We start from the raw sequence: 14,550 nt of genomic DNA on the forward strand, positions 1-14,550 counted from the left end.
TTCATGTTCTCAAAATCCTGATTTATTAAAGATCAAGTTAAAACAAAAATACAGTTGAAAATAAATCCATTCCTCATATAAAAGCCATATGCCTGCATAAATGCTTCCCTTATAATCTTAAAGAAGCAATGGTCCCCCAGACATTTTTGCCATTTGTTGAAAAAAATAAGGCAATACATAATGGCAGTGTGCCCACCAAGTAAACAGCAAGGGTAAAACATGGCAACCCTCAACAAGGGATTATGTTGCAGTTATTTTGTAAGTGCTAATAATTAAAAAATGATAAAATAGATAAAAAAGTTTTTTTCTATAAGATGCCATTTGGTTCTCATCCACACAGCTATCTGATAAGATCATGTTTTAATAACTCAAATTAGTTGGATATTTCAATAAATTGTTTGGATACAGAAAAATGGGGAAAGTTACAATATGTGCCAAGGAATGTGAATGAGAACGTCTCTGGATTTAAAAGCGAGCTCGGATTCTCTCAAGAGGGTCAGTGTCCCACATTTTTGGGTCCCAGGCCTGGAACCAGCCTGTGTAGGTTGGGGGCTCAGCTCCCTGCTTTATGGTTGTGATGGGCAACCCATGACGTCCAGAGGGATCAGAGGCCACATAATCTTTGGCTATAGAGAAAAACTAAGTCAGTTACACTAAACATTGTTAAAGGATTATGTAAGTGTTTTTTAATAATAATGCAAAAGTTTTATCATTAAAATGATTAAGTAAACTGGCCTCTTACCTATTTTTGGTGACTCGGTTTTCTCTACCTCATTGGCGTCCTTACCGATCCAAAGGAAGATCTAGAAAGAGGTGTTGGTATTAGGATTGTAGGCTATTAGCTTTGCGTAGTAGCAAAAATGATATTCACATTGACTGCATACTGTATGTCAACTCACCTGATCCCAGGTGTCAAGCAACATGACATCATCTGTAGCCAAGTCTGACTGATTGAAGTCTCCAGGGACTTCCTCAACCTAAAATCGTCGATATAAACATTTTTACAACCTGAAGCTCAGAAGAATGGGTACTTTTACACTTATGTACTTGGGAGACACTTTTATCCAAAACAATTTGCAGTACAATGCATCTGCGAAATCCACATCCTTGCCATTGTATGCACAATGTTCTACAATTTGAGCTAGAAAACTAGATTAGTTATGTTTATTGATCCTCCACATCTGTCTGTCTGTATTTGTGAATCTGATTTACCATGAGCCGGCCTGTTTTGTTGGAGCAACCGAACAGGCGTGGTGGTTTGACCATGTTCTTCAGATTTGGAGATGTCTGGTAATCCTTCTTTCCTCCCAGAGCTGACCAGAATCCAGCTACATGAAAACCCCCATAAGAAAAGTGTATTTATATCAGATTTTATATCATTTCCCCCATGGAGGACATGAACATGAAGGATCCTCACCTGGTTCTTTACCCTCTGCAACATCAGTGGCACTCCCTCCCAGGACACTGACCACATGTTTAGCAGCAAGCATTTCATCCTGGCTGGCACCAGCCCCTTTCCACACAAACACAGAATTTGCCGTCTTCAGCACGAACACATCATTGGTGTTTAAGTTGGATGCAGAGGGCTCAACCTACAAGGAAAGATAAATACATTGATCAGGAGATGCATTATATGCATGAGGGTGTCCACAGAGGAACAGGTGTAGTAGGACTGACCTCTACAGCACGAGCAGCTTTGGAGGAGCTCTGGCGGATGTGGAACAGGCGTGTGCTGCCCATCTGGGACTGGCCACCGGTGCGGCATGTGCCTCCACTGTGGATTATCATGGCTTTACCCTTAAACAGACTCATAAGGTGGGGCGGCTCCTGACCTTGGGTCACACGCACCTGAACAGAAAAACATAGTCAGATTGACAGAAATAGTTTTTTAAAATGTATCTTTGACAATCGCCAAACTTGGCAACAATAACTTGACGTCTGAAGACTGACGTCTGAAAATTATCATCAAAATTACAGCTATAAAAAATATAAAATCTGTGGGGTTTTCAAATCATCTTGGCTTATCCTCTGGGGAGTTTTTAAGTATTAATTTTTTGAAAAATGTGTAATAACTTGTTAAAATTGATGCTATAATACACAATTTTTACTGCTATATCACAACTCTTCTTTCTTACAAAAAGCAGTTAATCTCACCTGAACTGGGGCTCCACCCATGGAGTCATCCAGTTGGACAGTAAGGAAGGCAGAAGCTGCCAGCTCATCCTGTGTGCACTTCAGCCCTTGCCTGTAACACAATGTCATATGCATCCAATGATACCAGCATCATTCTCTCCACCAGTTTAAGACTTTAATTAGTGAGACAAACAGCCTTGAACTGTTTAATAACTGTTTAATGACTGACAATATCATATTTTATGATAATTAAACAATATCATACAGTATAATAAAAACAAATGTTATGGACTGACCAAGTATAGATGATATGCTGCTCTCTGCTTCCCTGCTTGTAACTGTAGAGGATCAGATAACAGTCTCCCCCAAAGAACTGACCATAGGTCGAAGGGTCCACTGGAACACGGGTCCCTCCTTCCACACGCCAAATCTAATGAGGATGTAATGTGAATTATTATTTACAAGTCACCCATTGCTCAACAACTCGAAACAACCATCTTTGGGTTCCTATCATATTGGTTCATTATAAAATTGTAATAGATTTAAGCAAGGTTTATCAACTTATCAGGCTGCGTCCGAAAGCGAGACATTTTGCTTTTGGAGATATGAAGGCATCACAGCACATTTGAATCCAATGTTTGCTCCTGAGATAACTTCATCTGATCGATTTTTAAAGGCAGCATGGATGTATTTTTCCTAGCTTTTTTTTATCCCACAATTCTCTGCGTGCATGACTGTGGTAAGGGACTGGTCAAGTAGGGTATATAGCCATAAAAAGGCCATAAAGGCAGCTATGCTGTAGATGCTCCTAGATCTCACGGTTGCATTTGACACCGTAGATCATGATATTTTGATCTCTCGGTTGGAGCATTGTGTCGGCATAAAGGGCACTGTGTTGGAGTGGTTTCGCTCGTATCTGTTTGGGAGAAGTTTTTCTGTTCGTCTTGGGGATTTTATGTCCTCTTCAGTGTCTCCCATGTGGGGTGCCCCAGGGCTCCATTTTGGGGCCTATTGTATTTTATCTATATATACTTCATCTAGGATCCATTTAGGGATGCACCGAATCTAACATTCTTGGCCGAAGCCGAAGCCGAACATGATGTGAAACACTTGGCCGAAGGCCGAATAATACCGAACACCGAATATGGTTTTTGCATTTCTTCTATTTATTAAGCTATTTTTTCACTATTGCACAAACTGAATAGTCAAAATTTGCTTTTAAAAATTTGTCTTGCTTTTCAATAAAATACAATACAACTTAATATAAAATTGAGCAAAACAAAATACATTAAAACAAAAAATTTAATAGCCTATATTAATTAGGCCTATAACTGACTGGTAAAAGAATGTAATGTAAGTTACTCTGTACCCCTACAACAAAACACTTCATTAAAAAGTGTCATTCCACATTAGGCCTATAAACTAAAAATACGAATAAACTAAAACTGTTGGATTATTATAGGCTACGTTGCAAAATGATTGTAAGAAAAAAAAACATCGAACGCAAGCTATTCTGACTGATGCTGACTGACAACCATATCAGTTCACGTCTCTCCTGCAAACTCCGCCCACAAAAGCTGACTGTTCTCTGGTGCACTCGTGGCCGGGATGCACAGAACATACTTTGACAAGTTGTTTAGTACAGGGAACTGTGTGCGCGCGACCACTGTATGATGTCAAAGGATGTCGCGAGCGGCGGGGCTACTGTCAGACAGCCCGCTCCCGTCTGAAATAGCCACAAGTTACCGACCGGTAAAGACGCTTTCATTCGGAAATTTACTTCCGTGCGGCAAGTCCCGTGCTGTGTCTTTCTCTGACACCTTAAAATGCTCCACACACACACTGCCAAAATGTTTGCGGCATTAATAAAGCGCACGTCTCTCTCTCTCTCTCTCTCTCTCTCTCTCTCTCTCTCTCTCTCTCTCTCTCTGCGCTGGTTGCTAGTTGATCGTTTCTCGAGTCATGTTCGGTAAAATTATTCGGCCATTTCACATATTCGGCCGAATACCGAACATGCGTTTTTTGCTATTTTCGGCCGAATATATTCGGTGGCCGAACATTCGGTGCATCCCTAGATCCATTCTTAGGAAGTATAATATCGGGTTCCATTGCTTTGCAGATGACACACAATTATATCTGCCATTGAAACAAACAAACTCTATAGCGCCACTTTTGTGTTGCCTTGAGGAAATGAAAGCCTGGATGACTGTAAATTTTCTCAAATGTAACGAGGACAAGACACCAGGGGGCATCTGTGGGGCTCCTGACATACACTTGGGTATTTTAAAACCATTTGTGAAGCCTTCCGTAAAAAACTTGGGTGTTTTAATGGATAATGATTTTAAAATGCTTGGCGTTTAACTCAGTGTGAGAGCTGCTATTTTTATTTCATTTTATTCTATTTTACTCTAATCTTATTTTACTTACAAAATTTTTAATAGTTCATCTTTTTGATTTTCTTATATTGTATTGCTTATGCTTGTACGGCACTTTGGTAAACTCTTGTTGTTCTAAAAAGTGCTTTATAAATAAAGCTTGACTTGATAAAAAATAATATGGCATCCAAGAAATACGTTGGAGGTTTCTTACTTTCTACATTTTTGATTGCATTTTTACTGAAAATTAGTATTGTACTTGTTTTTCGCCAAATAGGGAAGGAAGGCAACAAATCAGCTGCCTCATCTTTCAGACACAGCCAGAGCATGTTGACCAAAATTGCATTAACCTGGACTTTTCCGGAACCATCATCGACCATGTTGTGCTGGGCTGCCATGGCCTTGTTACTATGAAGGGTGGAGGCATCAAAAGGAATTTGTTCCACGTGGGCTATGCTGCCTATGGTGTAGGCCTTGCTGGGGCCAGTGGTTTGGTCCTTGTCCTTCCAGTTTGAGAAAAACTGCTTGAACAGCGTAGTCTCGCCCCCTGCAGGCATCACCTGGATCTACAGTTTCAAACAGTGTCAGTAAATACATGAGTTATTCACATATAAAATCTTAGTAAACATCTTTTTTTCTTGTCAGATATGACATGGTTGCCTATACGCAGTACCCATCAAATCAGAAAAACCCTTGAGGATTAAGACTTGAGTGAAATATATTGTCAACTCTAAATGCATTGTGTTCAATGTTCAGTGGTTGTTTTGTATTTACCTGTGTTTTATTGGAGTAATTTTTCTCTTTGATAAACTGCTCTGCTGCCTTCATTGCCGATTTGCGCTCCTCTGTGTTTGCATTTGGTCCTGTTTGGAAAAGGAAAAGACTAGTTATAGACTGAATGAAGCTCTTTCATCTTTATGAAAACTTTGTGGTACATTTAAATAAGGGCCCTAGTGATTTGAGTTTCATGTCAGCATTGGCAAAAAAAACAAAGGTGATGTCAGCTAAAAAAAGGGGCGGAGCAATTTTGTTTTCTACATGCTACTCTAAATACACATACTGTACATACACAATGTAACTAGCAACGTGTTTTAAAGTAAATACGCTCAACTTGGATTTCATGCTGACTTTAAACTAATGTCTGGAACTAAATGAGTTCTTGCATATTGAGACACACCTTTCCACACAAACACATTCTTATCAACTCCATTATCCAGGATGTAGCACTCATTGGGGGAGAGCATCTCCTGCTTGAACGGGCTGGTCTGGGCCACAACTGTTGTTTTCATGGAACCAGATGCATCTGAGATCTACAATAAAAACTGTGATGTAAAATACTGTAGGACAGCAAAACGTAAAATAAAGAGAGATTTTTGCCAGATATTTACCATGAACAGAGCTCCCTTCTTCTTGTTGGAGGTTTCTACTTCATCATTATCTGGAGTTGCAGGGGCAATGCTGGATTTCGGCCCAAGAACCTGAATGAGGATATAGGATTAAAGTAGTGCTTTATTTCAAACGCCTATCTGATGCCAAGTGAACCTGTGTTGAATGATCTGACTGCAGACTGAATAATTGGCAAGCAAAACTCTTCCTCTGTCATTAAATGCATGACGGACGCATTCTCATTAACAGAACAACAGATAAACCAGAGCCAGTTCAGAAACAAGCAAGCTATTGTGCTAAGATGTACATCAAACCTGGCAACATTTCACTCAACAGCATCTTTTGTTTCTGTATCCTACTACATGGGAAAACAGTATCTATGAAGATGAGAGTCTGAGATTACACTGAAAATCTAGGATTTTCAAATCTGAACATAATATAATCTAAAAATGTATTTTTCATTTAAGAAAATACATAAAATAAACAAAACAATAACGATTCCACACTTTCCAATAAGCAAATAAGCAAATTTGTGACGTTGACCTTGTTATTCATTTAAACAAAACTCAGGTTCTCTTGTTTCCATTCAAAACATGCTGAGAAAACCTGGATCATCAGGTTTTGCACAAACCTGTAGATTTCATGCCAACTCAGGTGCATGTTGGAGAATGCCTATGACTTTAAGTGTTATGCTGATAATATAACAAAGAAAATAGAAAAAGGCAAAATAGAAGCACAAACAGCGGTGGTCTGCTTATTTTACAGACAAACCCTAAGGTGGGTATTATTACAGAACAAGGAAACGTGCATAATAAAGAGCTTCAATCTTTCACTCACATTAGTCATAGCTTCTGGCTCTGCTCCATCCTCCACCATGTGCAGCTTGGCCCTGCCATTCCTTTCATTGTCCCGGATATCAATGGCCAACTGGGAGGCCTTCAGACGCTCGAAACGATTGCAGTCGCTTCCACACCATTGATAAATGTCCTGTTTAGAAATAAGAAAAAAGTTTATAGACAAGTAAACAAGTTTATAGACAACTATAAATGTTTCAATTAAAATTCAGTGAGGTCGATTCAGGCATTCCTACCTTCCCCAGGTCTAAGATGAAGCAGTCTCCTTTGTTAAAGTTGGCCCAGGTCATCCCCACCTCTGTGGCTCTGATTGCCCGTCTGCCCTTGATGTGCAGCAGACGCTTCACATCGACGTCATTGGTCGACACGTGATGAAAGCCAGATGCAACCCCACCTTGCTGGAGGCCGGAAGTACACAATATCCATTTAATCATACCGTGCAAACCTCAGCTGAGAGCACGTAATAGTGAAGTCATGTGCAGAGTCAAACGTACAAAAGAGAAAGTCAGGGTGAATTGCCAGCTACAGAAAATTAATAAAGCATCAAATATTATCTGCAAACTGAATTTAAGATATATTGATTTATATTTTCCATATTATCTGGCAATAGGAACATGGTGCCGAATGAACCCTTTGAAGCTCAGCTTATGTGAAGGTCACAAAGAAGACATCTACACTTAAAACACAGATATAAGTGCTATACTATAATGCTGTATTAAATAGGGAATAAAATAGGATAAATACTCATATCCACATATAACATAACTATATAAAAGATAACATAACTATTTGGATTTGGACATTTCTGTGGAATAATGAGAAACAGATTGTTGGACCTCCAACAGAACAAACTAAAATACAGTAACTATATGCAGCCCATTCTGCAAAGTGCTTTTAAAGGGCCAAGCTAACTTTCTGAGGTAATCAAATTGCTGAATGTATTGGAAAGAATGTAGCATGACTAAACAGTAATGGATTTCAGCCATAATAGACTCACTGCCCTGCTATAAAGAAAAACCAGCAAGACACTTCTACATCCTCACTGGTAGTTAATGATAAACACTGCTTCTGGGAAGTGCCTCTAGAATTAAAGACTGAATGTTCACCTTATACTTAATGCCAGACTTAAAGTAGCCCAGGAAGGTGGTCGACTCGTTGTTTTGGACCTCTCGGAACTGAACGGGACTACCTCCAAGGAAATCATCCAACTGTGTAGTAAAGATAGCCGCAGCTCCACTTTCATCCTGAGAACACTCATTTCCTAAGAAATGAATCAAATCACAATCAGATCATTTCCTGAGAGAGCGGTTAACACATTTTCTTAATCAGTTAAACATCTTTATTTTAATATGGACACATTACTTGAGAAGCAAAATAATGTACGCCTTTTTCCTCAGGAACCTTAGTCAACATTTTGTGAGATTTGTAAACAAAGGAAAAAAATATTTTGGCTGAGAAACAAACTATTTTGCTTTCAAATAAAGTTTTGTTACTCTCAAAATAACTTTCAAATAAAGTTTTGTGTAAGCATTGAATATTTTCATGTTTAAATCATTTAAATACAAAATGCAACTTTGCTCTTCTAATAATGTGCCTTGTTTTAAAGATTTTTACATTTTTTTTATGGAAAAAAGCTTTTCCATTTTTTGCAGGAAATGCATTTGCAAAAAAAAACTGTTTTATAACTTACTAAAAAAAACTGCGCTAACTTCCCAAGCAAAACTGGCAGTAATGGGAGAGGCCACATGGAGCACATTATGAGTTTTTTCCATTCTGTGTCCTCAAATAAACCTTTTCTTCTCACACAAGAGCTCAAGTCAGTTTTCTGAGAACAACTAAGTCTGCGGGCATAAAGACTATGTTCCACCTTTGGGCATGACAAAAAAGCAGGCAAACAGGCACATTAAGTCTATGGATTTATGCAGTTGAACATATACTACTGTCACACTACTAGTACTGTCACACAAACAAGTAAAGGCACATTGTTTACACTAGGTGACAACCCTTCCTTGCCATCTGTATTTGGCTGAGCATTTCTCCTCAGGGGTAGGAGGGATGCTCTGAAGTAATTAGAAGAGATGTGTAAGAGCAAGTGCACTTTCTGAACAGATCAAATGCTTTCACTGTCTGCCTCAATGGATTGATGGCAAAAAGCCCTCAGTCAGCATATTACATAAGCAATGATTATTGGTTTTCAACTCATGCGAACAAATGACTTGAGAAGTATAGGAAAACAGCACCTTATATGGTTGTACAATTGTAAAAACTGTTGTAAATGCATTACATTTGTGCATTTATGTTTAAGTTCGTGGATAAAGAAAATTGGTACATGACATTTCAATGAAATATTACAAAACCAAACATCTTGTTCTTTAAAAGGACACCTTAGAAACAGAAAGAATGATAGACTGGCCACATCCTTCCTTGTCTAAATTAAGCAACTGACAAATAGGAGTATGAGAATCAGCCTTAATGTAGGTAAGAAGTAATGTATTGTGTTACAGCAAAATATTGTTTAAAATGCACCCATAAGTCATATTTGGCTCTGATAAAATATACTGTGTCATGTGCAAATGCGTCCAGACTGACCTCAAAGTGTGTACTTACCTATCCACATATGTATGAAATATGATGGTGCCGTGGTAGTGTACAGCAGGATGTAAGCGTCACCCGTAAAGAAATTGCCATAGAGATTTTTAGGGACCGGCTTTAGGTCCATGTTCTCAATGCGCCATATCTGCAGACCAGGAGCTTTTCCTGCAGTCTCAAACTCCTTATGGGACACCATAGTGACTGGAGGGAATGCAGAAGATGAAAGGTTTGAATGTCTTTTTATAGCATTATGTCATAATGGGAAAATGCGAAACGTCTCATCTTCCATGAACAAGAAGGGAAACACAAGAAGTATTGCTTCCTCTACCAATCTAAATGACTGAGGAAGCTCATGTTTGCCTGAAACTGCGAATCTTTTGACTACTGTGATTCTGTATTCAAAGAGCCCCACAGAACACACACAGTCTGTGTGTGGTGACTATGGCTAGGTCAACTATCTGTCCTGCCTATGCAAATGCATAATGCAAGCCTAATGCATCACACCTGCATGGGTGGGTAGGGGGTGGGGTAGATAAGACTGTGTACGTAACATTCAGTGTCTGTGAAAAGAGGATCATAGTCATGGTGTTAATAACACAAAGCTGATAAGGGAAACATATGATTGAGCTGATAAGCTTGGCCTAAGTTCTGCTTGAGATGTTTATAACTCAGTACTGTGTAGGAAATTATATGTAAACTGTAACTGGATATGTTTGGATAATCTGTGACAGTTAGTGGCATTTTGGATCGTAATGGTTGAGTTATGAAAATATTCTTTTTTGACAAGCTGTTGTTGTCCTTACAGGACATTCAGCATCATCCGCAGTCATTTTCATGGCAAGCTATTTGTATGTCAAATAAGATTCTGTTCAACTGCGGTTCATGTTATACCTTTTTGTGTATGTGTACATTGGAAGCAGGAAATATATATATCAGAACAGGCTTTCAAGTTTTTCCACGAGAAACCACAATACATGCAAATTTAGATGTTTACATATTCCCCGCAGCAGTGGCTAAACGGCCCTCTATGCAACAATAACATGATGGAAATCAATAAAGCTTATTTTGATATATCCGCATCATGCACGCTCGTGATGACGTAAGATGAATGCAAATGCACCTGGGGCCGGTTGCATAAACTGCTGAGACTAGTCTTAGAAGTTAGTCATCTCATTTTTTCTTCAAGACTGGTCATAACTTCTTTAAATCAGTTACATAAAAAGGTAGATTGGGCTTATTGAAATATGAAAAGTAAGACTGATTAGTCCAAATTGCTAGTCAGTGAGACTAGTTGTTAAGTTGTTAGTTTATGCAACGGGGCCTCGATAGAATCAAGCTGAGACACCAAACCAACGCTGCGAGGGGCGTCACACTCGGAGCAACGGTAAACACCAGGAGAGCGCAAGCTCCAGGTTTATACAAGTATACGTGAAATATGAACAGCCTCGGCGGATGTTTACTGAGACACAAACCATTGTGCATTACACCAATATGAGCCAATGCGAGCTGCCAGTCCTCCTGCTGCTATCTTGGTCACGTTGTTCTTTTAACCTTTGTATTTTCCATTTTTGTGCTCCACTATTGTACTTTTTTTACAATAGCAGTGAAGTAAATTCTTCTTCTTTTTGTTTTGTGCCGGGTGGCATCCAATGTTAAGATGCATTAAGTGACGTAAATGAAAACGATTGACATGATTTCACCAGCAGCTGATTGGACAGATGTGACCCAAATTTTTTGTTTTATTTCTTATGGGCCAACGAGGGTCTATTTTTTTGTTCAAGCTGAAGTTAAAAAAAAGAAGAAATCTGGGCAACCAGAGGCCCCTAAACAGGTGGTGCCCCTAGGCTGCAGCCTAGGCTAGCCTGTGCTTAATCCACGCCTCAGTGTAGTCAAAGGGTTATCTGCTGAATTGCTCCATATTCTGAATATAACATGCAATAAATATTCAACAAAAATAAATTGAAAATCTGTAATTAAACTGTGCTCATGGGATTTAGGTTGTAAAACCTTAACTAAAATATATAAGACAGTAACTTTATTTGCAAGACAGTAAAACTACATTGCCCTGTATCCAGAATAAATAATCATAAATATAACATTAATACGCGGATGTATTTCCATATGGATATTGCATAACTACAAATACTCCAAATATTTTTCCGTTTCTTTTTCCTGTTATTCAAAGTCTGTTCGCCTCGACTCAAACAGCAAAAGTTGGACTTTGTTTTATAGAGGTAAAAAAATGGGCGTGCACGAAACTGCTTTCACATCTGGATACTCTGTGTCACTCCGATTGTATTCAAGATTTCTCAAACAGGCTATATATAGAGAAACCTTTATATAATAACCACATACATACATTCCTTACATATTATTGCATTAGGAATATTACATTCGTTTAATCGTCATTAAGCAACCAATGCATGGTAAAGAAAAGAGCAGAATAATGAAAAGACAACTTACGAGATTTGGGTAGTAGCAGAAAGCTGTCAGTGCACGAGAATAGACGACGGGTTAGACAAAATGTAGCATTTCTTTTCCGAGCCCACGACTGTACTAGTCGAGGGAGTGTTTTGTATAACGGGGCGTGTATAAATGAATGGGCGAGCATTAAACACGACTGTGCGTCAAACCTACTGCGAGCTGCCTAACTAGGCATCATTTGTGGTATTAGATTTAGAAGCGCTTGAAGCTCGAGCATGCTGTCTAGGTCGGCAGCTCACTGGGTCTTTAGTCACAGCCGGCAAGATGTATTTAAACCATGCGTCCATTTATGTGCGTCTGAGACTGCGTTAAAATTTTCAAACAGGCAGAAAACATGAACATTTAATACATGCTTCTAACATTTTAGGGAACTCTGTACAAGTTTCTCTTTTCTAAATATTTCTTACGTCATTTATGTTTTCGTGAATTGCTTAAATACAATTTAATTAATTTAAATACAATATTAATGAACAACAATATTTTTGCCCTACAAAACACAAAACTGTCAATTAAACATATTATACAGACGTCCTCTGATGATTTCATAACTTTCAGGGGTGTTACAACCTGTGTTTGCTTAATGCAACAACAGTAAGCAATGCCCCCACAAAACAAGATTGATTGCAGAATGCCAAAGACAAACACTATTAGCAAATTTATACACTTATTATAAGTGTCTGATAGAGTATGTACTTTCTTTTAGAAAATGTCACCCGTTACAAGGCACTTACAAAATGGCAGCCCAGTGTAGCCTATAATAAAAAAACAAGAATCAGATGGTGCTTTAGTGGTTGCCCGACAATGAGAGTAGAAATTCTTCTCCCCCACTGCCATGTGCTTGCAATTACCCTAGAAGGACATCAGGCACTTAAAAAGAACATCTTGAAATTTCATTAAGGATGAACTGGATTGCACACTGTTCTGAACGGCTTCTTTGTTTGAGATAAGATTTACAACCTTCAAACTGCATAATGTGCTCATACTTATTCCTATATAAAGTACAACTTGTTAAAAGTAAAATCTAGACTGTATCAAAACTATGTAACAGTTCTTCAGACAACCACGTAAAAAAACAGATGCTTTTGTTTCTGTTTTGTGTACAAAACTGTTGGTCAAAATAACTTCACAGGCAAAAGAACAAGCTTTTAAGGTTGACCACTGGGTGCAGTGACAGTGTGAAATCATCACCATTAACCACACAAAAAAACAAAACGTTTCCGACTTTTCTCTACTTGCTTGATTACGTTTTAAGATTTTGACAATGATTACGAGGTATTTGCATTCAGAGGTTATGCCCATGCAAGCTTTGCTAAAGCCAAACTGTCAAGTTACATTACAAACAACTTCCTACGGCAGCCAGACAGCCAAAGAGCTTATACCAACACTGGATTAAACTCTAGTGCACTACTATAACATTGTATTAACACATCAGTCTACAAAGATAATGAGCAAAATGCACAAACACACAAGTGAACTGTATTGCAGGCTACACAGGAAGAAGTGTGAAAATGTTGTATATAGTAAAATCATGGCTCAAGCTTTAATGCTAGTTTACAGCTGTGGCAACGTTGATAGTCAAACAAAGAGAGGCAATCACTGGAGACCTTCACTGTTTCATGGAAACTGTTGTCATGGCTGCCATCGGGGACCTTTTTATTGTAAAGGTCAAGTTAAAAAGAGGAAGGGGCTGCAATGAGATTTCAAAGACACTGTCAAGGAGAAGAATATCTAGACTTGCCTTGTAATACAGAGTCAGACATAAAACAAACAAAGCTATGGAGGGTCCTGCAATTGCGAATGAAATGCGACAACCGTTCAAAGCTCGAGCTGAGATTAACTGCTTGTAAACTCAATCTGGATGATGGCATATCCATTACCAGACGGACTCTGAAATTTTCATCAAGCATGTGGGAGCCTTGAGTCCAGTCTTTCTCAAGCCCCGACTTCCTGTTATATCTTCACCGTCACATTTTCTAAATAAATAAAAAAATCAACATGCTTAGCTGCTATTTTAAGTTACTGCGAAAACCCAACATTTCACGCAAAGTAACTGATCTACAAATGATATAGATATCAAATTATTCATGGCTTTTACACACCTTTGAAATACACATATTTGCACTGCTTGTGTCGTGTGCCAGAAAACCATATAACGTCCTGCTGTGACGAAATTTAAAGCCTGTGTCTTCTGCCACACAGACCACAAACCCCTCAAACAGTCAATAACTTTATTTGATCTCTGTTTGGTGCAGACAGAATCCCTGACCCTGTCCTGTCCTGTCCTTTTGTTTCTATACATCTTGTTTCACAGGCATATATATAGCATTTTCACATGTTTTAATGTTATGTTTCGACATGCAAACCCTAAAATAGACTTGCATGATTATATCACATTGTGAACATTGGAAAATGTAAACTAAACACATGTAAACATCTCACAGCATCTTTTAAAGAGAGATCACATTCTAACGACTACTAAATACATTTTGAAAGAACTAGCAGTTTAAAGTAACTCAAGGGCTCTTAAAATGCACATAGCGTGCGCTCACTGTGATGAATCACTAGGTTTATGACCACATCCTCTTCACTGCAAACCAAAGCCTCTTTCATGCATGCAAAAGCGAACTCCTCCAGCATTACAGCAAAGAAGTGCTAATGTTCATGTTTATAATCTTATATTTTAGCAAACCAACATTTCATTTTAGACTGCTCAGTGGTTAGCAAAA

General features: G+C 38.6%; 1 protein-coding gene across 2 annotated transcripts; it reads right to left on the bottom strand.

Moving 5' to 3' along the window:
• Positions 1–14,493, bottom strand: scinlb (scinderin like b). Of its 2 annotated transcripts, none has more exons than XM_057333582.1 (17): positions 14,374–14,493; positions 9,356–9,541; positions 7,855–8,009; positions 6,985–7,146; positions 6,732–6,881; positions 5,897–5,986; positions 5,686–5,818; positions 5,283–5,371; positions 4,859–5,074; positions 2,430–2,563; positions 2,155–2,245; positions 1,678–1,848; positions 1,418–1,592; positions 1,213–1,328; positions 900–977; positions 743–803; positions 1–626 (listed from the first exon to the last, which is right to left on the bottom strand). In XM_057333582.1, the coding sequence occupies exons 1-17, from the start codon at positions 14,459–14,461 to the stop codon at positions 466–468; spliced, it is 2,256 nt and encodes a 751-aa protein (XP_057189565.1). In that variant the 5' UTR covers positions 14,462–14,493; the 3' UTR covers positions 1–465. The 2 variants fall into 2 exon arrangements, with proteins under 2 accessions (XP_057189565.1, XP_057189564.1); XM_057333581.1 differs by lacking the exon at positions 14,374–14,493 and adding an exon at positions 11,804–11,938.
• Between the last annotated feature and the right edge of the window lie 57 nt (positions 14,494–14,550).

Source organism: Triplophysa rosa, linkage group LG5 (assembly GCF_024868665.1).
Source record: "Triplophysa rosa linkage group LG5, Trosa_1v2, whole genome shotgun sequence".
NCBI lineage: Eukaryota > Metazoa > Chordata > Actinopteri > Cypriniformes > Nemacheilidae > Triplophysa > Triplophysa rosa.

Coding starts and splice junctions, on each gene's coding strand:
- scinlb (XM_057333582.1), bottom strand. CDS start 14,461: ATGCTGGAGGAGTTCGCTTTTGCATGCATGAAAGAGGCTTTGGTTTGC. Junction 5,819..5,896: donor AGAAGGGAGCTCTGTTCATG/GTAAATATCTGG, acceptor TTTTTATTGTAG/ATCTCAGATGCATCTGGTTC. Junction 2,246..2,429: donor CAGCATATCATCTATACTTG/GTCAGTCCATAA, acceptor ATTGTGTTACAG/GCAAGGGCTGAAGTGCACAC.